This window comes from Cricetulus griseus, assembly GCF_003668045.3.
Source record: "Cricetulus griseus strain 17A/GY chromosome 1 unlocalized genomic scaffold, alternate assembly CriGri-PICRH-1.0 chr1_1, whole genome shotgun sequence".
Classification (NCBI taxonomy): Eukaryota; Metazoa; Chordata; class Mammalia; order Rodentia; family Cricetidae; genus Cricetulus; species Cricetulus griseus.
In genome coordinates this window covers 14,403,774-14,430,556 of record NW_023276807.1, presented here as the reverse complement: position 1 = coordinate 14,430,556, position 26,783 = coordinate 14,403,774, and the positions used below count along the sequence as shown (strand labels likewise).

General features: G+C 40.9%; 2 protein-coding genes across 2 annotated transcripts in view; one reads left to right on the top strand and one right to left on the bottom strand.

Annotated features, from left to right (window-relative positions):
* Prim2 (DNA primase subunit 2) overlaps nucleotides 1-26,783 on the bottom strand; it is a 193,002-nt gene that overhangs the window by 110,185 nt on the left and 56,034 nt on the right. The gene's annotated exons all lie outside the window — the stretch shown is intronic.
* LOC103164195 (serine/threonine-protein phosphatase 2A catalytic subunit alpha isoform) lies at nucleotides 22,110-23,897 on the top strand. The gene has a single exon (XM_027392836.2). The coding sequence runs from the start codon at nucleotides 22,323-22,325 to the stop codon at nucleotides 23,250-23,252; it is 930 nt and encodes a 309-aa protein (XP_027248637.1). The 5' UTR covers nucleotides 22,110-22,322; the 3' UTR covers nucleotides 23,253-23,897.

The window sequence follows — 26,783 nt, the reverse complement described above, 5'->3', positions numbered from 1 at the left end:
TCTCTCTTTGCAACACTTCTCAGGGTCCACAGATGCTTTAGGTTTTGCCTTTAAGTTCAATCCCAGTGACTGAGATAGGATATCACCAGGAGGCAAATTTGAGCTCAATGTATTTTATGGTGTCTGAACATTTCTATATAATCTGGTGCTGACAGTAAATTGTTAAACCCATCATAACCTACAACTTTCAAAGATTACAGTAAAACTTCACTATTAGTTTAAAACTAGAAAGCTTTCAAAAATCTTTAAATTAATTTGTAAAGAAATGGCAAGAAAGAGCTTGATGAATATAGTATAAATCTCAAAGACTCAGGCCACTAGTGGTAAGATTAGGCCCACACAGTGTGTGTGCACACACATACACACCACTGACCTGGGAGCCTGGAAAGCTGACAAGCAGCAAGAACAATTCTCTTCCTCTGAACCTGACTATAAATGGGGCACACTGAGACACACAGAGTACTCCCTTGTCTCAACCTCTCTACATGAGGCATGTTCTATAAGAACATACATGTAGGGGGAAATGCTGACCACGCCCGCTTGAGGGCTGGAACAGGTGACGCTGACCACGCACACTTGGGCGTGGTCAGAGTGACATAGCAAGGCTTTAAATATGAGGGACGCATGCATGCAGCTCTCTGTTCCCTCTCCCACCTGGTTGTACAGGTCTGGCTCTGTCGCATGAGTACTTCCTAATAAATCATTTGTTTTTTTAAACTAAAAAAAAAAAAAAAAAAAAAAAGGGCAGAGGCAGTCGAATCTCTGGGAGTTCAAGACCAGCCTGGTTTACAAGAGCTAGTTCCAGGACAGCTTCCAAAGCATACATGTCCCTTATGGTTATACATCATAAAGTATAGCTGGTATTCATAAATCAAGCATTCTATAAAAATAAGGGGGAAGAGGTAAGCAAAAGATAAACACAGGCAGGGCCATTCTCCCTGTGGTTGGGGCTCAACTCCTGATATGTGTTGCTAAGTAAGGGACCTGGACTCAGCTCTAATAACTGAAATGGGGCTGGGGAGCCATAACACCACAGACACCACTCTTGTACATGATGTCATGGAATATCACTGAGCAATAGAAGGGAATGGCATAGTGATGCAATGACATGTATCAACTTTGAAAGCATGCTACATGAAGGAAGCCACAAAAGACCACATGCTATGTGATCCCATTTGAATGAAAATGCCCCAAAAGGCAAATCTATTGAGTATGAAAGCTGATTAACATTTGCCAGATGCTGGGTGAGACGGACAACTCAAAGCAAATAGTAAAAGTGATCAGTGCTTCCCTAAAGGGTCATTGTTACTTTGGGACTGATGTAGGCTATACAGACACAAAAAAAACAGAAGACAGTCATCTCCAGATGCAGAACTGTTCTTTTAATCAGAATAACTGAAGGGTCCCAGTCTCTTTGAAGACGTGGAAACTGTGCTGTGGCACTGGGGGCTTGGAGTTTTGTAGGGCTATTAGTGGGAAAGGGCATATCAAGGTCAGGTTCTGTGGATCATTTTCTGGCCTGAGCTCTGCCTCTGCAGTTTCAGATAGAAACTGTCTGTGCTGGCAGCTATTCTTGAGCAAGGGGAGTTTTCTGGGCAAGCATGTGCCAGACTAAGATATTTTTACCTCTTAGTTATGAAAATGTTCCCAAGCTGACTGAGCTGCTACCTGCACAACTCTGAATATAAGAATCCTAATTGTAAACGTTAAACGGATGGATGGATTACATGGAATGTGAATTCTATCTCAAAGCTGGTAGCAAAACAAGAGGAAGAAAAAATAAACTGTAGACACAGTAACCACTTGACCTGTACTTTCACCTGTGAAGGAAAACATTGAATAACCTCTGCAGGACCTTCTGGCTCTCCCTTACTCTGCCACCTCCAAAGCACGCCTGCATCTCCCATTGATCGGTCCACTACACCCAAATAAAGGATTCCCACAGCACCTGGGTACCAGATGCTCAGGTAAGCTGAGGTGGAAAGCCCATGAGCAGCTCTGGAAGGAAAGGTACTAGCAGGTGTTCCATACCAATATGTCTCAGCAACAATGTGAACAGAAGTAGGGGGGAAACTCAGCCCTAGTGACTGCAATGCCAGGCTCTTCCACACACCAGCCTCCATTTTATTCTTCTTATAAAACAGGGACGATGACAGTCTGGACACAGGGTGTTTGGCTTACAGATATTCTTTCCTTCTGAGAAAAGGAGGAGAAACCTGGCTTTTCATATGAAAATTCACCAAAGGACTGTGTTTTCAGTCTCTACTGTGCACTAGATTCCACAAGGAGCCCTTTACAAACCCCAGACCTAGTATTGTTTTCTTCAGGGGAAAACCTGAGCATGGGGGAAGCTAAAGAGTTGGAGCTGAGACCTGAAGATTGTACACTAGGAAGCATACAGGGGCAGGCACAGTGCTATAAAGGATGACAGATGCGGTAAATGGACATTATTTATTAATCCTCCGAGCCATGTCCTGAGCTCTATTCTCACCAACAGAACGGAATCTTCCCAGCTATCTCAGCAACACACATGTTAAACAACTCCAGGAAATCACATTTCAAGCTAGCTGAGAAGTGCATCCAGGGCCTGTGATGAGATGCTAAAGACAGGATTCACTAGTTAGCTTGAGACCTAATGTAAGTCGTTCTTCTTCACAGGAGAACATAGGTTAAGTGATGCAGAAAACTAAAGGCCTTTAATACAGGGCTGTAATTAATGGCTATTATAAATCATAGCAGTGCATCTGCATCTCTGATTTCAGGTTTGCAGGGTGCGCTGCACGCAACACACAGTAATTCAACAAAAAGTGGCCTCCTGCATGTAATTGCCTTTCCTGGAGAAAACCAATTTGATCCCAAAGAGGTTGGAAATGGATGCAAATAATTACACATACTTATAATACAATTACTTTCTGTTCTCCAAAGCAAACTTTTTAAAGTATGCTTTTATTTTAAGCAAAATAATTTTTCCTTGGCTGCCCCCCTACCACCCTGTTACATTCATAGAAAAAAAAGGCCAAACTTTCACATTTTCCTATTATATATTTAATTGGCTACTCAGGGATGTGATCATTTGAAGATTTCATACTGATTAAATTCCTTTGTTATCTGAACTGAATGATACATTAGGTAAAATTTCTCCAACAAAAAACTACAAATGAAAGTGGACCCAAAGGCACCATTTGGGGGGACTCTACAAGCATGCAGAGTACCCTGCCAGGAGCCACCAAGTGATAATGACTGAATAGGAGGGTGAGCATGACTCTGCACCAGACCTTCACTTAGGAAGGAAAGGCCAGCCCTTGATAGAACCTTGCTATGTACACATAAAAGCTGTGGCCGTTTCTGCCCGCTATGACAAAGTGCATATATATATATATATATATATATATATATATATATATATATATATATATATATATATATATATTTTCCTTGAGGTTTCTCCCTCTGATCCACACCAAAGCCATCTAAAAAGCAGCTGACTCCAGAAAGGCTAAAGCTGCTTGCAGGGTTAAAGGGTCAATAGTTACAGTCCTCCAGAAAACCAACATATGGCAACACCAGCTCTACAATGAATGCCACCAACACTTGCTTTCTAGTAACTGTTAGGTTTTGGATTAGAGCTATCCTTTCTTTCAGATCTTGAATAAAATATGTGAACTCTAACTTTTCATATATGCAGTAAACCGCGACTGATACATAAATTGCCTGACCAACCTGTGTGACCGGCTCTTCTCAAAGGAAAACAAGAGCATCTGATTTAACTACTTAGGCTGGTGTTTACCAATTTGGCTCTCGATGCTGTGGTCCACTAAGAAGCCACCTGGCCTGCCCTGCATTGCTAGGATCTCATTTTCCACACAAGCAGACCAAGTGGCCATCTAGATAGAGGCATGAAGAGCAGAGCCCTAGGTAGAAAGCTAACCCATTTCTCCCTCCTTCCTTGTTTTCTAACCTTCTAGTCTGTACCTCTACTCTCCTCTAATGTTTCTAAGCTCCACTATCACTGTGGTGCCGCTAGTGTTTCTGCTCTGCTTTGAACCCACCCTACCTCCACTCCTCATTCATTTACTTCCCTTTCTCCCACAAGCTGCTCTTCTTTAGCTTCCTGCTGTCATCTGTACAAATCACTCTCATTGTTTGTGCTCACACACGTCCTCCTGCTCTGACCTCCACCTGAGATACCACTTTGCACTGTATTTACTTCTCTGTCTCATTTCCACAGGCACTTACCTCTCCTAAAGCAGATGCTCCCAGGAAAACAGGCGAGATTTAAAACTCCAGGGGGCTAGAAAACTAGACACTGGGTGGAAAAATTAATATTCCTAATATCTAACATTTTATCTATCACCGTTTGAACCATAAAAAGGGAAACCTGAGGTAATAACAGACTATAACTGAAATCAAGAAAGCTTTTATTAAGTCTTTATATACTGCATATTAACAGCCGTAATTAATGGCCACTATTGCACCCGTATATCTCTCACGCAAGTCACTATTCTAGGTCACAGAGTTTGTATCTGGGTTGATGACTACCTTTTCTTATGGTACCTTACAATGCCTTGAATATTAGTCACTATGAGTGAAGCATCTAGCCAGACATAAACTCTACTTTTCAATATTCAGAGACAAGAAAGTATGTTCACTGACAGGGTCTTATCTTCAGGTTGAGGACAGGAACCAATAAATAACCTTAGCAATGGTGTGTGATGTTTGGGCAATAACTCAACAAGATGTAACCTATTCCAGGCACTGGGAGGTTTTACTTGGTGGCTAAGATGTTTAGTTGGAATGGTGTCTCCCTATTACTTGGTGACTCCATTTATATTCCTTTCATATATTTATACATTTTAGGGAGATGATAAAGTTTCCATACAGTTTTTCAAGTGGCCTTTCGTGTTAGTGGTCCCTCTGCACATTTCCTCTTTTACTCCTTCTCTCCCATACCCCTTTTTATTTAATCACCCACTCTAGCTTGCCCTTTGTCTCTTCATAATGCTATACTCTTATTTCCCCTTCCTTGGGAAAGCCTCTTCTCCCCTACCAACCCCTCACCACCACCAACCCCCCCCCCAGTTGCTTACTGCTCTAGCTAAGACTTCAAATATTTTACTGAATAGGTATGAAAAGTAGACAATCTTCTTGTCTTGTTCCTCATTTTAGTGGAAATGCAATGAGTTTCTCTCTGTTTAGGATGATGTTGGCTGTGGGCTTACTGTAAATGGCCTTTATTATGTTGAGGTATGTCCCTTGTATCCCTAGTTTCTCCAGGACTTTTATCATGGCGGTATGTTGGGTTTTGTTACAACTTGTCTGCAACTAGTGAGATAATCATGTGGATTTTGTCTTTCGGTCAGTTTATATGATAGGAAGAGGGGCTCCTGCAAGTATGTTGCTTCAGGACTAGAAGTAATTCTACAGACTGGACTGGAGGACAGAAAGCATAGTGAAAATCACCTACCTGCATCCCATCCCATTGTGGCCACTGGCAGTTCCTTGTAGAAAGTGTTTCTGTGTGTCAGTGAGTGGCATAAAAGGAGTGGGGATGGGCTAGAAAGACCAATGTACTATATTTTTAATTGTATATCCTTATCAGTTAATACAACCTAAACAAGTCACTCTAAAAACCCAATCAGTTTAAATATGTGGCTATAAATGAGGTAACTGATTATACCTGCTGCCAGTATACATTAAAATGGTAGAAATGCCCAAGAACCTGACTAACTGCTTATTCTAAATCAAGGGCAACATCTCCTACTATGTTCCTTACCTTGCATACCAAACAGTTTGGTTCTCCAAAAATCAATAAGTCAAATATTTGACTGATCTGTATGCTCTAATTAAAGAATTCACATCATAAGGTCACAATGTTCTACCTGCCTCTTCAAGTTTTCCATAATAACAGTCAATATCAGAGACCGGATTTTCCTAGGCTTAAATGTCACTATCTGTTCTCATTGTAAAGGTGAGGTGACAAAACCATAAATGTGATTCAATAGTGTTTTTACAAAGAAGATGGTAAAATTTGCCTGCTGTGAAAATACCAATAGTTCACCTTGCATGACATTTCTCATTTCAAAGTCTCTACTTTCACAGGCTGGAAAGAAATGTGCTAGAAAGCACTATACTCTGTAGAAACACAAGAGATTTCCAGAGGGAAACTTAGGCTCATGGCTCTTCACTTTGAAATGGGGAGTAGTTAAATAGGCTTTTTATAGAAAATATTGACTGTCAGCAATAAACATACGCCATGATAATCACAAAGTTACTGACAGTGAAATCACTGCCTGACTACTCAGTGTATCTCTCCATGAGGTACTTGCCTCAAAACTATTCCACCTCTGCTTGGGGGTTTCCAAATATTGCAATAAGCCAGCATGCAAATCTGAAGTTGAGAATGAAGCAAGTAACCACAGGACAAATGAATTAATGTTTTTAGTAAATAACAGAAGCTTTGACTTTGGATTTACATGAGGAAACCATTCTCACAAAAACAACCCCATGATTATACTGCAATACAGTTGTTTTGCAAAGCTAGAGATCAAATCCAGGATGTATGACTGCTAGGCAAGAGATTTCCCCTTGAGTTATATGTCCAAATACACCATACAGTTTTTAGCCAGTGTGTCCTAGGTGGGTTACTCAGGGTTCTGGGTTGTGATCATTGACAAATATCACCAGAAGATACTCATTATTAAAAAACAAAGAAAAATGCACTTCAAAAAAATCAGAGACTATTCCAACAAGCCAGACACAGTTCTAAATGTATTTCATCTGTCTCAATGACCCTGAGACACATGCCATTATTTATTTCCTGTCTTTCACCCTCAAAGCCACTGATTCTGAGCACACTCTATAGTCTATCACCCACACAACTGGTCCTGGTCACTGTTTCCAAACATCTAGTATAGCAACTGCCATGCCCAATCCTCAGCAAAAGAGACTCCTATTAACACCTTTTCTGTGTTCTTATTCCAAAACTGGGGTAAATGGCTTATATATGCACATTCTAACTACATAAGAATAGTAAATATCTTCCCTTTCAGCTGACATAAAACAGAGAGACTACCCTTATGAAAGGGAGGGAGGATTTCCACATACAGGATTTTTCCTAGGAAGTTAGATGCATGGTAACTAAAATAAGAGGTAAAATACCAAATACACTGTCACACTGGTAGTAGACACAAAGGAGTTAGCAATGTGTTGCATAGCTCTAAGCAATGAATGTTCCAAAGCTTTTGCTCTTTCTCTGTAGTGTTCCCAGTTGCAGAACACAGTTGTCAGTGATGGGGCTTTCAGGGTCCTGGTTAAAACAGCAGTTCAGTTACTAAACTTCTCTGATCCTCAACTTCCTCAAATGAAAAGTTGGCATAACAGAACCCGAAGGGCAGAAGAGCCTAAAGTCACTACACCTAACTGCCATCATGTCACCTGCTTCAGTGTCTTCACGAAACAGGCTGGGTTCACTTAATTAATAACCATGGGCTCAACAAGACACTAAAAAGTGAAGACACTGGCTGCAGTCCTGTGATTGGCTGACTGACTGATTCAACTGCAGTCAGAATATAAAATTGCATAGCACAGCAAAAGCAGCATCTAAACCCCTTCTAAACTGCATCAGATTCCAAACTGCCCCGACTATAGTGGTGACACCCCCAGGCTGAACGTAACAAGAGTCACCTCTTTCAAGAACAAACAAGCAGGATAAGTTTTACCCCATGACCTGTCCTTACATCTCTCTACTGGAGTCCCTCTCCCTGAGCAAGTTAAGACCCCAAATTAGCCAGCAACCTTTTGTTTTCAGAGAAACTGGGAAAACGCAGCCAGGCACCAGTTCCTGTTCCACTCAGACAGTTCCCTCTATTTGACACGGTGCCATCTCGGAGTTTCTACTGGCATACAACAGCATCAGGGACCAACAAGCCTGTGGCTAATATATACACCTCCAAGTATTCTATTAAAATTAAGTTAAACAACACATAAATTACTTAATACTGTACGAGGAGTACAATAATTCCCCAAAACTGTAGTAGTGGTGACTTTGAAAATTATGTTCATGGAGACAGGGCAGAGCAGAGCCTGGCACACGGGACTCCCTGGTGGCTCTTACTCTTATTACCACTATTAATTCCAAGTCAAGAGGAGCTGCTGTCTTTGGCATATTCATGCTTCTGTCGCTAAGTTTAGGCACACTAGAAATACAAAAGACTGCCAAAACAAAACAAACAACAACACAAAGAAAACCCCACAAACCTGGGCATGATCTTTAGCATGCTCAAAGTGCTTACAGGATATCTGGAAAGAAATGATTGCTCAATTGACAACACAACTAAATATGAGATTGTGACTGTGGCAGCTGCTCAGAGAAAAATATGTGGTACTTTGAGTGTGTAAGGATGAGTGACCTCTGACTGGGTAGGTCAGAGGAGTGTCCCTTCTAAGTGATACAGAGAAGAGTTGGAGACTGAACAGAGAGGTGAGTCAGCAAAGAGCATCCCACAGAAAAGAGACAAGCAGAGAGGAGGTTCGTCAAAGAGTACAGAGACAGTGAAGAAGGGATGCCCTGCATCCCCGGGGCAACGAGGCAGCAATGTGACTTAAAAGGAAGAGGCAGAGACAAAGCCACATAAGGGATGCTGAGCCAGTTCCAAGAGCAGAGGCCACAACAGCACTCTGCTGCTTTTCTTTAAACACTGTTGTATCTCACTCATGAGGCAGACAGAGCATGAGTGGATGGAGACACTCCTAGCACTGAGTGCTTCTGTATGCTCCGAGGCCTCCTGTGAAGACTGCTCTGAAGTCTCCAACAATTAAAAGACAAGTAGAAACACCTCTGCCTTCCCCCTCCTAAAAGCAGTGTTTTAATTCACAGAAACAAGGGTGAGTTAACAACAGAAAGAACCAGGACATCATCTGGCCTAGTCACCTTTGTTTTCTAGTTGAGGAAACCATGCCAGTGATCACTGACACAATCAGAACTGGAACCCAGTTCTCCAGTTCCAAACCAGTACACCTCTTTCTACTCCTGTGCCACTCAGAAGGTCCCAGGCAGCCCTAACAGCCTGGAAAGGCTAGTTGCTTCTTACTGTTGAGCAAAAGCCCACTTTGCTGCAGACAATACTGGCATGCAACATAATGAAGCAAAAAGGAAAGAAGAGCCTAGCAGGATGTCAGACTACATTTGTTTGACAACGGTCAGCTTCTCTTGATGAAGTAGATGCTCCCTCTTCGGTTTGTTGTTAGACTCCACTTTCAGAGAAGGTGTTAAGAAAGAACTGTCATCAGGGTTATGCTTGTGCTTAGAGCATAATTAGAAGAAACAAAAACTTCTCCAGCACTCTGAGGAACATCAATGAACTGCATTGAACAGAAGGAAGACATGGACTGGGATGGCAGGTGACAAAGGAAACTACAACACAGGCATCCCCTCCTGCAGCTGACTATGGAGACCGAATATTGAGGTCTGGGCAGCTCACAGAGAGGACAGTCAGAAGAGGGAACTGCAGATGCCCTGACCAAATGCTCTTAGGGCAGAGCTGGACATGAAAGGGTTACTCAGAGTTCAGGCAACTGGTAAGAAAGGGGTCAGTCTTATTTTTCTTCTGTTTCTTGTGTTCTGAAGATCGATGACCTTCCATCAAAGAGGGTAAAACAGTAGTAAAAAAAGACAGCATTTTCAAAGGTTTTAAGACAAAGGTTGGTGAAACTGAAACCACAGATCCAAATGAACAGAACTGAAATGTTAACAGATAAGTTACTCTCGAAGACCACAGAACAGTTTTCTTCATTCCTTTAATTTTCAGGCAGATTTTTGCTACATTGAGCTTCTCATACTTGCATGGGTTTTATTTTTTATTTATTTTTTTTTTGAGACAAGTTTTCTCTGTGGCTTTGGAGCCTGTCCTGGAACTAGCTCTGGTAGACCAGGCTGGTCTCGAACTCACAGAGATCCACCTGCCTTTGCCTCCCAAGTGCTGGGACTAAAGGCGTGTGCCACCACTGCCCGGCGCATACTTCTCATTCTTGTCAAACTGGTCAGAAACCACCTAAATATGTCCACCACTCTGTCCTTGCTTTGATCTATTTAAGCTTGAAAAATGGAAGTCATCATATTCACCACAATCATAATGTACACTGAACAGCCATGTGTCGGTCACTTGCTGCCTCACTTACCTGTGCCTATCACTGCTGCTGGTAAGCAGAAGAAATGCCAGTTTGCAGAGACCGCCTAGCAAGAGGAGGCAGATGACCAGACACACGTCTTCATGAAGTCGGGCTTTGACCAGGCTGTCTTTCACTACAAACGTTATATTTTACTCCTCAATACTTTAATTCTTCATGAATCTTTTCTTACTTTCTAGCCAGTATGCTTCTGCAGATTGATTTTTACTGCTATCATTTATATGCCATTCCAGAACCAGGTGATTCAATACAGTGAAAGAGAACAGCAGGTACTGACAGATTCTGAAGCTCACCAACATCTTATGCACAGATTCTAGCTGCAGACTCATGAATCCCCTGCTATCTGATGAAAGGTATACAGCCTCAAACTTGTCCAAAGTTGATCATGATTAACGAAAACAGCAGCCCATCTTGATTCCTAAAATTTCTCTTTGGAGCTTGGACTGGATTCACTACTGGATTAACATAGCTGGCTTGCTGAGTATTCTACTGTGTCGTCCAGACACCCAGAAGCACTGACAATGCACTTACTTACCCATCTGCCAGAAGCCTCTGCTGGCAGAGCCTGTCAGAGCCAGCATGATTCAGGACTAAGTGCACGGCCCCGGACAGTCCTGGACCAGGAGGTTTACTGTCTCCGTAACATGGAGCGGTGAGCTAGCACGTGAGCGTAGGCATGGGCAGCAGCACCATCTCTGTAGACAATCAGCAACTGTGCTTATGCGGTCAGCACAGCCACTCATTGGCCATCATGAAAGAGTTGCTGGCTGCCCAGCTAACTGTCCTTCCCTTTTCAAAACTAGATCACTTTCTCTTTCTCCCCCCTCCTTCTCCCAGTTTTAACTAAACTCGGGACTTTCCCTCTCTTTCATGGATCATATTATTCCTAAATACAGACGTTAGGCTGTCTTGAGATATGAAGGACTTGTAGTTTCCTATTCTAATGCCCATGCAACAAGGTACATCTTTCTTTTCTGTGTCATTAATCAATAAAGGAGCTGATGAGAGAGTCAATCAATATGATACACCATTCAGGTAGGCTGGTAAAATTCAGAATATGAAGTTGTCAGGCTTCATAAAATTGATCTTTATCCCAATAAAACTTGGCTGAAGAGTCATTCTTCATTTTTCCTAAGGAAATTCTATGAGCAACACAAACAGAGCTTAAGAGCACTCATATATTTAACGATATCATTTTTGGTAGTAAATCAAACCAGAGAGGCTTCAGAAGTCACACCTACAGGCCAACTGCAAAGTTCAGTTTAAAGGTTGTCATTTATTTTTAAGGAAAATCAGCCAGTGGGCCATAAGCCTGGACTATCCAAAGATATGAATTACCAGATTCTTAAAAGGCATCCTTTAGAAAGGGAGTGATATGAAAACAGTCAGCAGCATGTTCAACCTGTTAAAGAGACAGAACTTAATGAGCATTGAAGATATTATCCACTCAGTGGTTTTCAGGAGCCTTGCCATCTTTGAGGCCGCAGAACCTGAGCTGACTGAGACCCAGGGATGTTCCTGAATCCCCATCAAAGCTCTTACAAGCTCACCAACTCTCACTAAACACTAAATACATGAAGTATCTCCTTGTCTGTTTTGCAGATACCTATTGGCCAATGGTAGACTCTTCTTTTTTTCCTATCCCCATCACCCTGGTGGGGTGATGACTACAAGCTACTTGTAGTTCTAATTATCAGCAAAGTATCCAGTTTTTCCTCCAGATCTAAGAAAACAGCTCAACTGGAACCATGAATAACAAGGCCATCTGCATTACTTACTTTTACAGTAACAAAATACTTTATGGAAGCTACTTAAGGCAGGATGGGGTTTATTTGGGGCTCTGTGTTTGAAGAAACAATGTCCATCATGGTGAAGACAGCATGGTGTTCCAGCTTGATACCTGGCAATGGAAACTTGTACCTTGCAACATCATAGCAGTGTAGGAAGTAGAGAACTGAGGCTAGAGCTACAATGAAGCTATAATACTAAGACAGAGGCTTACATCCATCAGCTAAGCATAACATCCCCAAAGTGTCACAACTTCCCAAAGTAGAGTCGTATGTAGACACCAAATGTTTAAACACATGATATAAACCAAACTTAGGAACACATGAGAAAGATCATTCACCATGATCAAGGTGGCTTTATTCCAAGATGCAGGGGTGGCTCCATATAAGTAAGTTAATAAATGTTATAAATTAGACTCAAAGACAGAAATCACATGCTCATCTCAACAGATGCAGAAAAGCTTTTGACAAAACCCAACATCCTTTCATATTAAAAGTCCTGAAGAAACTTGGAATAGAAGGAATATATCTCAACATAAATAAAAATTACATATGGCAAGTATATAGCTAACATTTTCCCTAAGATCAGGAACAAGACACTTTTTCTACTAGATCAATATAGTACTGGAAGTCTTAGCTATAGTAGCAAGATAGGAAAAGGAAATAAAAGGGATACAAATAGGAAAGTAGGATGTCAAGTTATCTCTATTTGCTGGTATGATTCAATATAAGAGAACCACAAGACTCCATCAGAAAATTCTTTGAACTGATAAGCACTTTTCAGCCAAGTGGCAGGATAAAATACTAACATACAAAAATCAGTAACCTCCCTATATACCAATGATAACCAGACTGAGAAACAACCCCATTTTCAAAAGCATCAATAAATAAACAAATAAATAAATCCATCTTGGAATAAACCTAAGTAAGGGTATGAAAGAATTCCATAATGAAAATTTTAAAGCACTAAAGAATTTGGGCAAAATACTAGAATATGGGAAGACTTCCCATGCCCAGGAAGTTAGAAGAATGAATATTGTCATCATGACCATCATACCAAAAGCAATCTACAGATCTGATACAATACCAATCAACACTCTTCACAGAAAAAGAAAAGCAATCTTAAAATTCATATGGAAGTGCAAATGAGTCTAGCTAGTTGAACCAATCCTGAGCAAAAAGAATTCTGCTAGACATATCACCATGCCTGATTTTAAGTTATACTCTAGAGCCATGGTAATAAAAACAGCATGGTAAAGGCCACACAACTACAGCCCTCACAGCATCTTTAACAAATGGTCCTAGGAAACTGTGTATCACATAGAAGCCTGAAAACCAGTTCCTTATCTCTCCCTATACAAAACACAACTCCAGCAGAGTGAGATCTGGATATATGACTTAAAATGCTGGAAAATGCTAGAGGAAAGAGTAGAGAATATACTTTAGGACACAGACAGATTGGTGCTGGTCTCAACCCTGGTCTGAGAAGCTTCCTTTTGCAATAAACTGCAATTCATTCAGGCTCATAGCTGGTCAAATGACTGAGAATAAGTGACCGCTGAGGGCTCAGTCCTTAAGTGGGACATCTAGATCAGCCTCCTCAGGCCCAGGGAACATCATGGAAGAGGAGCCAGAATGGAGGAGATAGAGGGTGTCATCAATCTGCACAAAAGCAAGGTCAGTAAACACTCCAAAACAGATGAAAGGAGGGTCCTGAGGCCCCACCCTAGCTGAGGGATGGTTGGCAGTTAACAGCTGCTGGATGGAGAGACATCATTTTTCTTCAGGAGTGTGGCTGATGTTAGTTTGTCATGCATACAGAGAGAGCTCTAATTGGATTCAGTGGGCTATTTTAAAGGGAGGGGGTGAATAAAGAGAAAGGGAAATTTTGAAGTGCCCAGATGGAATAGAAGAGTTGAACTGAGGGTAGATATGATCAAGATATGTTGTATATGAAATTCTCAAAAATGTAAATATTCTTTAAGGGAAAAAAAAACAAACACATGAGCCTGTCAGGACACATTTGGGAATAAAACATCACATTCACCAACACTTTGACAGATGAAAGAAGGGGGCTCTGGGTCTCAACCTTACTCACTCTCTTCTGCAACAGCAGGTTTCCTTTCCCTTGTTAGATGACTGACTACATGTCAGCCGGACTAAGCTTTTACCTAAGTGCCACTGTGAAAGCATTCTGTAAAGGTGAGTACCCTTGATGTGTGGACGACCCATCCAATAAGCTGAAGGGCTTAAGAGCAAAAGCAAGTGTCTTAGAAAAGGAACAATTCTTTCTCAGGATTCTAACATGAATCCTGTTTCTAGCAAGGTAGCCTCCCCAACACATTCTAGACTCAACTTCATTTCCAACAGGCCTATGGATTTCACAGTTGACAACATGCCAAATCACACAGGTCTTGCAAATCTCCATGTCCTCAATCTCTCAGTCATCTCTCTGTCTATCTCTCCTCTCTGTGTGTCTTTCTCTCTCCTCCTACCACTCTCCTTTTCATTTATGAGGGTGCATACATGTACACATGCATGTGTGTGTTTTCTTGATTCCAGAGCAGCAAGCTAACCTATATGAAGGTTGACGATGGTAAACCTCACCATAAAACCTAACATTCAAGAAGCAGAGGAGTTCATCTTAAAATGGTTAAAGGTTCAGAGGTATGTCATAATCTTGCCAATTATAAAACTAATTATCACTATTCTATCATTTGTGAAAAAGAACTGTTATTAGAATGTCTTGAATTGCATACAAAGGACATTTTTAAAATTGAACTAAAAGGTTCACCAATTAAGACCATTTTAGCCAACTCCTAATCTCACAACTAAATGCTTACTATGGGATTTTTCACAACCATGTGTTTAAATAACAGAGACGGTAAGGAGGAAATTAACAGGAAAGGGAATGACCTGTTGTGAACTCTTCTGTACACTGAGTGCCATCCTCAGCACTTTATTAAAGCCATCCAATTTAATCTTCATGTCAGAACTGTCAAGTAGGCATTATCTTCATTGTACAAGAAACCCAGCCTCAGAAAACTTAAATAAATTTACCCCAAAATCACAAAATTAGCAGAACTAACCCTCAAGTCTGGCTGCCTTACTCCAAAATCCACTGTATCGAGTCAGCTCTTGCTATTAGTAACATCTCTAGAACATCAAATGTTCATATTACACTAAAGTTAAAGGCTGAATGGTACTGGCAAACACAGAAAGAACTAGGTTAATCTTAGTTACCTAGTTCAGATGGCAGTACCAAGACTGAACCTAAGACTTTCTGACATGCCAAAATTAAGTCTTAGGTAAACAAAAGCCTTGAGAAAATGAAAGATTAATATTTAGGAAATAAGACCAGACATTAAAAAAAAAGAAACAGACATATCAAGAAAGATTATAATCCTGAAAACAAGAGAGATTATAAGGCCTGCCTTCACTGCCAAACTGTTCTAACCCAGTCGGTTCAATGAATCTTTCCAGTGCCTTCATTTTTGTTAAACACACTAAATGAGCCTTAATGAAGTTTTTTTTTTTTTTAAATGAGGAGAAATGAGACCTGCTAAATATCTAAGTCAATGATTTATAAAAAATTCTAAGGTGAATCCATATACAGAGTAAGCATTCACTTCCTAATATAAGCATTAAATTTTTAGTGGATCAAGCTCTCCTAAGTTAATATTATATATCATAAAACTATTAAATATATATCCATATATAAAGTCACTAAGTGCTTTCTATATCATTTAGGAATTCAGAAAAATAGCCAGACAAATACAGCAAAAATAAGAAAAAAGACTTTCTCAAAACTAAGTACCTGACAGAAGAAAAAGAGAATCTCGGTTTCATAAATTTTGATTTACAAAGTCAGAGGAGTTGATTGCATTATGAGTCTTTACAGTCTTCCAAGGAAAGCCTAACAAGTACATAGTACCAGTGAGATGTTGGGCTCAGAATGAGTTCTTATTTAACTGCCCATACAAATCACATAGTTTATCACCATTTGCTTTACAATATCTCATACATATGTCCATGAAAGCTGTACATGTCCCAGGACACCTATGAATGTGGCCCAGCATGTTTTTCAGACAACATCAGACAGCAATCCCAGGTCAGGCACCCCTAACAGAACATTTACTCACTCATTCTCAGATGACAGGCAAAAAGCTAATGGGGAAGGCTGAATGACTATTAAGTAACATGATCTCACTCGGCATAAAAGACCTAAGTAAGAATTAATACATTAAGTTAGGCACATGCTGCAGAATAGATGATAACAAGATCATACTGAGCTCAGAACCTGTTTAAACGCATGCCAAGCCTTCTCGACCAAAGCAGAAGTACTCACTGAAAAGCTGCTTCCAGCCAGCACTGCACTAAGATGCTGAGAATAGAGAATCAATGACTGAAAACCAAAAAATTAAAACTAAGTAAATAAAACCAAAAAGCACTCAAGAGCTATTTCACAAAATATATACTATAGTGAAGCACTGAACTCCTTAGTAAATGCAACTAACAAATTGGTCACCTAGACAACAAGCTACCAAATTAGTCTCAAACTAATTTATGAATATTAGACACAGAAAGGAACTAATAACTAAGAAACAGCAGGCCATCTCAATTTCATTTTTAACAAATTAATAAATATTTTAATATAATACTTTGCACTAATTCTTTGAGAAGTTCATACATTCATACAATGAATTCTGATCATATTTACTTCCCTCTCCTCAGATCTATCACCTACCCCTTTACTCCCTCCCAATTTTGTGTCCTCCTTTATTTTAAACCCACCAAGTATAATTTGGACTACTCGTATACTTCAGAGAGTAGACTATACCCTTAAAGAAAACTGATTCTTCCTCCCCAAGAAGCCATCAACTGTCAACAGAATCTCAACTAGGATGGGAGCCTCCATCCTCTATGCTGGCTTGATTTTCTGCGGGTCTTGTATAGACAACCACAGCTGCTATGAGTTCATGAATGTGGTGGTTCCATCATATCCAGAAGACACTGTTTTGCTCCAGTCTTCCCTGACATCTGGTTCTCACAATCTTTCCAAACCCTCTTCCATGATAATCCCTCAGGCTTGGGGGGTGGAGGTCATGCAGTGACACAGGACATGGGACACTACTGCTTAATTTGTGGCTAAGCACTCTATAGACATTTATTCTCTGCATTTTGGCCACTGCACAACAAAACATCTCTGATGGGGACTGAGACACACATTAATCTATCAAACTAATACATTTTTAAGACGATGACCTTTTAGTGCTACATTTAAAAAATCTGTTTTTTTTTTTAATGTTTTGTAGTTGTTTTGTAGTTAATTCATCTGGTATGATGCACAGAAGGAATCTAAATTCAATTGACTTTTTCAAAGACTACAGATTTTCACCTTTATGCGGCAGGCTCTCTGTAATGACAAGTATGTGACAGGTAACGGTAAATGAAACAAAAATGAAAAGCCCTGTCACTGATCTCACTCTGTCTGTAGTAAATCTAGGTTCAGAGAGACTAGCTCTGAATTTTACTATTCAAGCACTAAATGAATCTGTCTCCAGCACACTGGTAGTTCCACCAGAGCACTGATACATATCCTCATTTTAATTAACCTAATGGACTATTCACCAATCATACTTAAAGGTCTATTTCATTGCCCTAAATTAACATTTTCTTTCCATTATAGTTACAGATTATAAAAAAGGCATTACTTCCATGTGTAGTTTACAGCATGTGGAGTCTATAGTATCCTTTGTTTGGTGATTACAAGCACTTAGAATTAGCAGCAGCCCGGTGATTTATTTACTCACATGGAGAGGTCAATAAAAATGCAGTATTTCAAAAGTAAAAGTATCTATTCATTAGCTTGATGAAAGCAATTGTGAGATAGGTGTTGACTGGTCTCATTTAAAAGGTATGAGGAAATAGGCTTGCATTTACATAATTGTATAGTCCGACCTGACATTTTGTCATCTTTCTCCTTGCAGTTAAGATTTAGTTTCTCAAGTTTAGTGTCAGACATTAAAAAAAGTTATTTTAATTGTTCAAGAGAACTGTTTAAAGACATTTCCTAGCAAATGTTTCCCAATTTAATGAGAAATTATTTGATCATAAGTCTTTCACATAAATTCAGCAGCAACTTGAGCTAAATAATTAGTTCTAGGATAAAAATTTACATATGTATCAGTCCATTATTGTTTGCTTTCCAAATTAATCCCTGTTTGTCAAAATGAAATCATAAAATTCAATTTGATTTTAGGATAGTTTATAACAACTCCTCACAAAATTCCAATTTAAATAACATATCTTCCAAAGTGTTATTAGACTCAAGTATGTTACTTTAAACTACTTCCCCCTGCCAATCACACTGCCACCCTCAAAAATCTTCTCTGTTTTTAAGCCTGTTTGTTTCTAAGAGAATCACACTATAGCTTAGGATAACCTAGAACTCACTCTGCCTGGCTCAAAACTGTTCTTCAAACTGTTCTAAGGCAAGTTTTCTATTACTTGGAACAAAAATAAAAGGTTATTTACCAATCTGAGGCAGGAAAACCATAAGACCAGACATTTGAGACCACATGGGACTCAAGCTAAGCATACTAGTGCATACCTGAACTCCTAGCTACTCAGGAGACAGGGCCATAAGACTGCTGCTGAATTTGACGTCAGCCTGGGCAACACAGTGAGACTGTCCTTGAAAGGAAACAGATTCTATCAAGGGTCAGGATGCTTCAGGTTTACAAGGCATTTAAGGATGTAAATTTTTCTAGCCCAAGACACTAATGCTAAGATATCAAATATCAAGAAAAAAATTGTGTGTGCCTGAGCATGCTGAAGAAGCTGAGATAAAGGAGCCAAACAATATCCATGCCTTACTCTGCTGAAGAACCACATTCTGCTCTCTAGAAAGCAAGGACTACAGTAGGATACGGGAAAATGGCCTCTTTGGGAAAGGAATCTGACCTCTATGTTTCTCTTCTATGACAATAATAACCAGGACCAACTCCAGGATGAGTGAGCTCCTCAGGAGTTTCAAGCTCCTCCATACTAACATACATGTGCAGGTGACAGTACATGTGTGTAATTCCAGCAGGAAAATCATAAGGTCAAAGCAACCTGGACACCAGAGCAAGGCCTACCTTTAGGGGTTTGGGGGTCGGGGGACAATATGAATAAAAATAAATGAGATAAACTGACACACGCCTGCAATCCTAGCATGTGGGAGGGAGAAGCTGGAGGATCAGAGTTTATGACCACCCTCAGCTACACAGCAAAATCAAGGATAGCCTGGCCTACAAGAGAGACCCTGTCACTAAACATAATCATTTTTCAAGAAAACATAATGAGGCTGAGAGGAATCCTGGTGGATCATCAAATAATTATAATCCATCCCCCTTCTCACTCCATCTTCCTTTTGTCCTCATCATGATTCAATTGAAACATCATGGCTGGCTAAAAGTCAGGTATCTATGCTGAGCCATAGCAACAGGGGGAGTGGGGCCGCTTCAGGGCCGGCAAGCATGGGGAAGCAACATGACTGGGAGGTCTTTCACAGCAAATTCCCTTTCATTAAGCAAATGGGAAAATATATTGATGATAATGTGTGATCTTTTTCTCACACGGAGAATATGTGAGAAGGCATTGCAAACAACTCTTAAGTTGCTGGAACAGGACAGAGGTTTAGCCTGCATATGAGTTCTTGTTCTCTCTCTCTCTCTCTCTCTCTCTCTCTCTCTCTCTCTCTCTCTCTCTCTCTCTCTCTCTCTCTCTCTCTCTTACACACACACACACCCAAAGGTATTTCTGTCATTTCTGTCTCCCTTTTCTTTCCTTCTGCCCCCAAACCCATCTGTGTGTCTGTCTGAAAATTAAAAAAAAAAAAAAAACACCAGGATCAAGGCAACTTATAAAAGGAAGCATTTGATTTGGAGTTCCAATTCCAGGGGGTTAGAGTGCATGGCCATCACAGTGAGAAGCAAGGAGGCAGGTAAACAGCAGACATGGCACTGTACCTGAGAGCTTACATCTCATCCACAAGCACAAGGCAGAAAGAGAGAGTCAGGGAGACACCGGAGGGCAGTCCTAACTGGGAATGAGGTGGGCTTTTGAAACCTCAAAGCCCACTCCCAGTGATACACCTCCTCTAACAAGGCCACACCTCCTAGCCCTTCCCAAAGGGGATCAAGTATTCAAATATATGAGTCTACAATGGTCACTCTTACTCAAACCACCATAGAAGTATTGTTGGGATTTTGCTTTAAAAGAAAATAGAAAAGCCTTACTTCAAGATTTTTCCCCCAGGAATTTTGATAAGGGAAAGATTAAACATAAAGTGAACTTCACAAAGAACAAACAAAGCTGCTGGGATGCAAATTAATTTGGTAAACAAATTTAGTTGTGGCAAAATCTTAGTATCTGGCAGTGATTCAGACTTCATCAGTATCCCCTCAATGTCAATCGATGTCATGAAGACTAGGTTAGTGAGAGCATGGGAGAACCTGAAACCCAGAGAAAATTGAACTCAAAAGCACGGGCAAATAAACATATACACAGGCTTCACAGGAAATCAACAACCACACTTGAAGGAAAAGGGAACGTGATCCTAAACTGACTCGATTCCTCTCCTTAAATGTTTCTTTTGCCATCAACATATTCTAAAACATTGCACAAAAGATGCTACAAAGCTGAAAACCAATCTTCTTTCAACTAATAACGCTGTTGGGAAAAAATCTAATCCCTCTTTTAGTAGCCAAAGATATCACTGAAATATGGAGTGGAACCAGGGGAAGAATTGACTTAAAAATTCCTCCTAATATTCAATCCCAACACTGGAGGGGAAAAATATGAAAAAAGAACTATCTAAATGAAAATCAGTAAGAAAAGCTGGATGTTTGTAGCTGCTAGTAAATAAATCATCCTTCAATCACTTTAACCTCATAAAATTCTACCCTGAAAATAAGTTTGGGTCTTACAAAAAAAAAAAAAAAAAAAAAAGTTTTGCACCTGTATGAACCAACCATTGAATAGCTTTCATCCCATATCTATGCTCTTCAAATGGGTTCTAGGAAGAAAAATTGAACAAAAACAGTCAGCCAAGTAAAAACAGAGTAATCAAAGAAGTCAAAGAACACATAAGAAATAATGACATCACAAGATAGCCTTTAACTCTAGGTGGGTAAATTTATAAAAGCTATTCATTATAAGGTGTCTATTTTCTATAGCTACTACAATGACAAGAAACAATCTTAAGGTGATTAAAAGGCAATTCACAAAATATTATTTTTTCTCAAGGATACATATATGGACAGATCTCACAGGGTATGCAATCCAGTTCAATTAAAGAACCCATGGAAGAAAGCCCCACTTGACTTTTTCACTAAGTTCTCATCAGAAAAAGAAAAGTTCTATTTATCAAGACAAAATCGGTGAAAGCTTTACCTGAAATGCAGCAAACTGGAATGTGTTTCATTACAAGTCCTCTGTTCATCAACCCTGAAGCCTGATGCAGAGATCAGGGGCCCTGAGGGCTATGCAAGCAGTATCTAACAACCAAGACAAGTCAACCTGTACTTCTCACTCATGAACATTCCCCAGTGGTCAGTACTGCCGATGGGAATCCAACTCATTATTGCTTATGAGATTCTGACTCTACAAAAATGGAAAATCACATTTTCTTTAGACAAATGATCAAACACTTAACAGGACTTTTTTCTCTCCCATGATTGATGATAACTGTAATTCACACAGGATGACAACTGACAGATCACATGATGTTCTAGAAGAAACTTAGGGTCCCTATAAGGCTTTATAATATGTGGCTTGCTCACCCCTTCACTCATTTAAATGCCCTTCAACCAAAAAAAAAATGCTGCTTCAATGGTTTTAAAAATTACAACCGAGTCAATATAGTTGCTGGCAAACTCGGCAAGCTCTGGGATTTAAAGCATGAGAGGAAAAGAGCAAAACCCATAAAGGAGACAGCAAGAAGAAAAGAGGGGGTCGGACAAAAGAGGCAGGGGTAACTGCCCTTATATGGTTGAATTTTTCCAAAATCTGATTTTCTAAATGCTCAGTAGAAGAATCTATCAGATATTTGAAAAAATCCTTAGTTTAAAATGATGAGTAAGGAGAAAGCCGAGTCCCGAGCTAGGGCGAGCGGAGGAGGAGGCACAGCGGCCGGAGGCCCAGCACTGCGGAGCGAGCCAGCGGGCCGGCGCCAGCGCCTAGCAGCCGCCAGGGGCCGCAGGAAGCACCCCGGGGAGCGGTGGCGGCGTGTGCGTGTGGCCCGGGTGCGGGCGGCGGCGCGGGAGCAGCGCGGAGCGGCAGCCGGTTCGGGCGGGCGTCATCATGGACGAGAAGTTATTCACCAAGGAGCTGGACCAGTGGATCGAGCAGCTGAACGAGTGCAAGCAGCTCTCCGAGTCCCAGGTCAAGAGCCTCTGCGAGAAGGCTAAAGAAATCCTGACAAAAGAATCCAACGTGCAAGAGGTTCGATGTCCAGTCACTGTGTGTGGAGATGTGCATGGACAATTTCATGACCTCATGGAACTCTTTAGAATTGGTGGTAAATCACCAGATACAAATTACTTGTTTATGGGAGACTATGTGGACAGAGGATATTACTCAGTTGAAACAGTTACACTGCTTGTAGCTCTTAAGGTTCGTTACCGTGAATGTATCACCATACTCCGAGGGAACCATGAGAGCAGACAGATCACACAAGTTTATGGTTTCTACGATGAGTGTTTAAGAAAATACGGAAATGCAAACGTTTGGAAATACTTCACAGACCTTTTTGACTATCTTCCTCTCACTGCCTTGGTGGATGGGCAGATCTTCTGTCTACATGGTGGTCTGTCGCCATCCATAGACACACTGGATCACATCCGAGCGCTTGATCGCCTACAAGAAGTTCCTCATGAGGGTCCAATGTGTGACTTGCTGTGGTCAGATCCAGATGACCGTGGTGGATGGGGGATATCTCCTCGAGGAGCTGGTTATACCTTTGGCCAAGATATTTCTGAGACATTTAATCATGCCAATGGTCTCATGTTGGTGTCCAGAGCTCACCAGCTGGTGATGGAGGGATATAACTGGTGCCATGACCGGAATGTAGTAACAATTTTCAGTGCTCCAAACTATTGCTATCGTTGTGGTAACCAAGCTGCAATCATGGAACTTGATGATACTCTTAAGTATTCTTTCTTGCAGTTTGATCCAGCACCCCGTAGAGGCGAGCCACATGTCACTCGTTGTACCCCAGACTACTTCCTGTAATGAAAATTTAAACTTGTACAGTATTGCCATGAACCGTATATTGACCTAATGGAAATGGGAAGAGCAACAGTAACTCCAAAGTGTCAGAACATAGTTAACATTCAAAAAACTTGTTTTCACACGGACCAAAAGATGTGCCATATAAAAATACAAAGCCTCTTGTCATCAACAGCCGTGACCACTTTAGAATGAACCAGTTCATTGCATGCTGACGCGACATTGTTGGTCAAGAATCCAGTTTCTGGCATAGCGCTATTTGTAGTTACTTTTGCTTTCTTGAGAGACTGCAGAAATAGGATGTAAACATTAACACCTGTGAGTCCAGTTGACTTCCACTTAGCTGTAGCTTACTCAGCATGACTGTAGATGAGGATAGCAAACAATCATTGGAGCTTAATGAACATTTTTAAATAAGTACCAAGGCCGCCCCTCTTGTTTTGTTTCTTTTCAGGGATACCATTTAATTTAATTGTATGATTTGTCTGCACTCAGTTTATCCCTTCTCAAATCTCAGCCCCACGTTGTTCTTTGTTATTGTCAGAAAACCTGGTGAGTTGTTTTGAACAGAACTGTTTCCCTCCTGTAAGATGATGTTACTGCACAAGTCACCGCAGTGTTTTCATAATAAACTTGAGAACTGAGAAAGTCAAAAAAAAAAAAAAATGATGAGTAAGCATACTCAAAAAAAAAAAAGTTATATAGCTTATTGACATACTAAAAGAGTATATCTTCAAAACGCCAGAACCACCTTGACACATGTCAAAATGGAGCTTGGCTCTGCCCTGCTGTCACTAGTTACTAAATATGATGTTTCCACCATTTTCGCTAATATCTGACTGTGTTCAGCCCTGGCAGAAGGAGGCTTTCATTCCGCAATAAAGAAGAAAGAGTCTTTGAAGTGAAGGTTGGAGGCAAAGTTCAGCCATGTCAGTCACACCCACTCCTCTGCTGCTAGAACGATCTGCCTGCAGCTCACAAAGCACCTCAGGCCTGCAGCCTGATTCTCAGGAACAGATACCGTACTGCTGAAGGAAGGATGCTTTTACAGTACCCATCACGCTGTTTCCAACAAGGTTAGTCCATGCTAATAAGGTTTAAGAAGGGGATTGGTTACAAGGAATCGGGCAGCCCAGGTAAAAGATGAGTGTCCCTGGGCTAGAACAGCAAAGTAGGAGACTATATGCACAACAGCTCCCCCTGCCGGTCTTCCTTTGCTGTCACCGGGAAACCTCAGGAAGTCTGCAGTACTGACAGAAATCTATTTGCTATCAGGAGTTGATGTCCCCTCCACTACCTGGCCACTTAGTAAAATACGGAAAGCACCATTCTGGTAGTGTGCTAACCCTCTCCTAGGCCCATCGGTGACTTCCTATGCAGAACAGAGACCCCAGAATCTGTTGTAATAAGAACGACATCATGATCTCAGGAAGTGAGGCTGTTCAAGGAGACAGTTACACAGGTACAGAGGAAGGACAGACGTCAAGGAAATACTTGTTTTGATTACTTTTACTCCATAATTAAAACTGACTGGATGCAGCCTCCTTGATACACAGCTCACGAGCTGCATTGTTTGTCGGTTACTGTGACAGAAAGAACGAGGTTTGGGGATAACGTCCTGTGCCTTTTCTTGAGACTTCATCCAAATACACAGCTTTCAACTAATAGAAGATGTTGTCCTGTGGTTTGAGTAGTTTCAATAACGTCATTATAAAAGAAGCTACACTGATAACAACATATGCCATGGTATACTTCACTAAGTACTTTGGGCATGTATCAAACACACAACCCTATGAATCAGGCTCTATGTCTTCCAGTTCGGAAGACTGTGGCTGACATGCACACAACTATTGAGCAGAGAAGGCAGATTCAAACCCAAACCTCTTTAGGGATAACATATAGTGGACTCAGCCAAACATTGAGTAAAATTTTAACTGATTTTTGCGTTATAGAACAAAAATAAAGTAACCTGCATAGACTGAAGTAAAGGGAATAAAATACGCTCCTCAGGGCTTGCTCAGCCTGCCTTCTTGTAACACCCAAGCCCATAAGCCCATGGTTGGTACCACCCACAGTGAGCTAGGCACTCCCACATCAATCAAGAAAAGGTACCTCAGTCCAATCTGGTGGGAACTTTTTCTTAACTGAAGTTCCTTTTCTAAAATAACTTGCTTGTGCCAAATTGACATAAAACTAGCCTGCACAGTTTATTCCTTGTCAGTTTTTGGTACACAAACACATAACTATTCAAGTAGACCCTTTCCATTCTTGTTTGACCTCAAGATGGTCTGTTAATCTTAATATCACAATATAAAACTTATACTCCAAACTTTAACAAGTCCCCCAGTCTTTAAAAATTCAAACACTTTAGAAGTTCAGTCTTAAGATATCCAAAGTCTCTCTAATACTCTAAAGTATCTTTAAAGCATCCAAAGTGTCTCTAAACTTTCAAAGTCTCCTGACTATGGGCTCCTGCAAAATCAAAAATAAGTGAAATACTTTAGTATTCCAAGAGTAAAGAACCAGGGCACAGCCACAATCAGATCAAAGCAAAGGCAACGTCTAATAGTGTAAAGCTCAATGTCAGACTTCTGAGATTCAGATCTTCTGGGCTCCAAAGGGCGGGCTTACCACAGCACACACAGAGCATTTCACAGGTCAGACCAGCTCACTCCATACCTGGTCTTGGTGGCTGCCCCATGGTATTCACATCTCTAAAATGTTGACTGCAACTGAGACTTACCAGTAACCTCTCCTAGCTCTCTTCAGAGATGCCAGCCTTGCTAAGCCTCAGCTGGTCTCCATGACCCCTTTATGGCTTCAAAACTAGCACCACCAGGAAAACTCTTACTATACATTACCAAGTCTGGCCGCCTACACAAGGTACAGCCCAGAAATACTCTCAGAAGATTTTTTTTTAGCCAGAAGATGTCTGTCTCTTCTTAATCACTGCTAATTTCTCAGCACAACTGACCAGTATTGATTCTCTCAGCAAGGTAAAGGTGCTGGTCTCTTGTTAATCACAGCTGATTCTTCAGCTCCAGCTGACCAGACACCACAAATGGTTAGCACAAAACAGCACACAAACAGCCCCAGTAGGCCCTTTGCTTCCCTCTGAAGCTTCACAAGCCAGGTCTCCATCATCCACATTTCTCTCAACATTCTTATCTTCCAAAATCCCACAGAACAACCAATTATACTCTAAAAACTCAATGGCTTTTCCAGCCCAAAGTCCTTACACACACACACACACACACACACACACACACACACACACACACACACACCAAATACAGCAATACCCCACTGCCTAGTACGAATTTCTATGCTATATGGGTCTCTATTGCTATGATTAAACACCATGAGTGTAAGCAACCTGGGGAGGAAAGGATTTTTTTCACCTGACAATTTGCAGTTCATCATCCAAGGAAGTCAGCATGGACGCCTGGAAGCAGGAACTGAAGCAGAAGGCATGGAGGAGTGCTGCTTAGCTTACAGGCTTGCGGCTCCTCATGGCTTGCTCAGCCTGCCTTC